The following is a 2500-nucleotide window of genomic DNA, read 5'->3' as shown; positions in this document are numbered from 1 at the left end:
GATATTTTTCATTCATTTAATAAAACCTTCAATTTGGCAGGTGTTCCAGAGTTCTCCTGAATTACGGTCCAACCTTGATCCCAACGCAAGTTACGGAGAATCTCATGGTCACAACACTCCATTGCACTATGCAGCCAAGCATGGAATGAAACATTTATTAAGGTTTGTTATGGATGGTTACTTTTTTTTATTTTCTGTATTCTATCTATATATTTATACACATATGTATATATATATATATATATATATATATATATATATATATATATATATGTAATACAAACCAAAAGCTTTACCTGCTCTTTGTTTCAGTCTGCATCTGTATGTTAAACATTCAAGCCATAGAATCACAGTCTTAGGGAGCCACATACCTGCATTTAATACATCTCAACATCATCAGTGGCATAAGTAGTGTTCCTCTACCCACAGGACCTTTTTATGTGATCTTGGGGGGAATCCAAACAAGAAAAATGCCGAAGACGAGAGTTCAGTCCATTGTGTGTGCCGTGTTGGGCAGGCCAAGTCACCATCCGCTGAGGAGAGAAGAGCAGCGTGTGTTGTTATGATCCTGCAGTGGAGAGGACCTGTCTTGCAGGATGGGGAGAAGGAAAGAGCACAGTTAAATGCCCAGGACAAGGTATGGATCGATTGTGATCATTTTGTGCCCTTTTTTTAGATTAATTTTTTTGTTGTTTATTTGCAGATGAGAGCAGCTTTCTTATGATGAAAAGTGTATATCTTTTGTAAAGGTTTTCAAATGTGAGTGCTAGGCTTCATAGCTTTACAGATTGTTTCTATTATTGCATTATATTGGTCTATGAAGAATTAAGAATCAGTTTACTTATGTTGGTTTGCATGCGTGTTGTACATATGCATATATATTCATATATGAAGAAGTTTTATGATCTGCAAAGGCAGAGAAAAGAGAGTGTGTGTGTGTGTATTTTTACTCACATATATAAATGCATATTAGCTTTTACAGATTTAAAGGAAATACTTGTACTACTTTTCAAGTTCACCTTGAATGACTTGGACAGATTCAGTATTGAATTATTTCTTGCACTTTGCTTATAACTTTTATTTTAAGCATTTGTTGAAGCAAGCACATGTGATTGAATTTATAAAGCTTTTTTAAAAGTGATTTACTCCTATTTTTCTTTTATCCTTAGTATTAACCGCTCACTTCCATTGATATATAAAGCTTTATGCCAGCACAGGATAATATGTTGCTAAACCTTGGTGTTACAGAAAGGCAATACGGCCCTCCACTATGCATCAGCTTCAGGACTCCGGAAGTGCGTGGAGCTGCTTGTGGCTCAGGGGGCGGGGCTTTTTATAGAGAACCGCGACCGGTTAACGCCTTGTGATCTGGCTGTTAAATCCACACATCATGACGTGGCTACGTTTTTGGAGTCCCGCATGGTGTTTGTGAGTGGATCGTCTCTTTTTTGCTGTTGGAAAGACAGGAAAGGTTATCATGTACTTAGTTTTTATTTGGCTAGGTTGTGTTGTGGGAGGTAATGCAAAAACATGTCTTTGACCTGTTTATGCTGATTGTAAGTTGACTTTGAATTGTGATAGCAGGATTTTGTGAAGAAGAAGCAGAGGAGCCTCATCAAATTTATTTGTAGTCTTAGCTTGAAAGATGACCAAAGATTTATCATGATTTCAAAAAGTGGCCTCATTGAATTGAACTCTAATACATTAATCTGACAAGTAAACCTGCCAATGACTCAGGCTGACAGCAGTGATGGCATCAACGAGGGGGAGGTGGTGGGTACTGAGGTAGAGACAGACTGTGACAGTGAAGTCTACTCAGGCCTCCGAGCCCAGGACCTGCAGGAGGCAAAGGATCAACTGCTTGTGGAGACGGCTGACATGCTCCACATTCCTCTCTTTACTGCCGAGGCTCTTCTCAGGGATAATGGTAAGTATAGGAAGTACTTTTGAGTCTGTGAGAGATTTGCGTAAGGATAAGTGTTTGTTTTGTTTGTTGTTAATTTTACTTTATCATTTGTGCTCATTTGTTATTTAGTGGCTAAAGTTTTACTGTGTTGCCAGAATGGTCCAAGGCATTGCTCTTGGAGAAGTGGATGACAAATGCCGTTCAGTGTTGCGAGGCAGCGGGGATTGCGCCTCCTGCCTCGGCTCTCCAGTTAGTGGCCCCAACGCCACCCATGATGACACCATCCCCTCCCAGTTCTGTGATCACACCTCCACCTCCTCCTCACATCCCCGGGGAGAGCATGGAGGAAGAGGATCTCGGGGAAGGGAGTGTGGAAAATATGGTTAGTATTGGTTGCTCTAAGTAGGTGTAGGTTGAGGAATGTAGTATTCGCCAGTCTGTATACCCTTACTTTCCAAATGTTTGTAGTATTTTATGGTCGAGGAATCTTTTTCTCTTTTTTCCTGGTTTCTTAATTCACTTTGTGAAGGTTATTATCATATTTACTTTTACCAAAAAGGCATATAGATGATTTGAGCTTCTCTTAAAATCTAA

General features: G+C 39.6%; 1 protein-coding gene across 5 annotated transcripts in view; it reads left to right on the top strand.

Moving 5' to 3' along the window:
• The window catches only part of LOC125046994 (ankyrin repeat and IBR domain-containing protein 1-like), a 32979-nt gene that overhangs the window by 7711 nt on the left and 22768 nt on the right, over positions 1–2500 (top strand). For all 5 annotated transcript variants that reach the window (XM_047645005.1, XM_047645001.1, XM_047645004.1 and 2 more), the window contains exons 3-7: positions 41–162; positions 430–637; positions 1249–1428; positions 1738–1927; positions 2062–2288. In XM_047645005.1, coding sequence (XP_047500961.1) covers positions 41–162; positions 430–637; positions 1249–1428; positions 1738–1927; positions 2062–2288 — 927 coding nt within the window. The remainder of the gene's footprint in view (positions 1–40; positions 163–429; positions 638–1248; positions 1429–1737; positions 1928–2061; positions 2289–2500) is intronic.

This window comes from Penaeus chinensis, chromosome 40 (assembly GCF_019202785.1).
Source record: "Penaeus chinensis breed Huanghai No. 1 chromosome 40, ASM1920278v2, whole genome shotgun sequence".
In the NCBI taxonomy this organism is placed as follows: domain Eukaryota; kingdom Metazoa; phylum Arthropoda; class Malacostraca; order Decapoda; family Penaeidae; genus Penaeus; species Penaeus chinensis.
The sequence above is the reverse complement of the archived record's forward strand: the minus strand, read 5'-3'. Positions and strand labels throughout refer to the sequence as shown.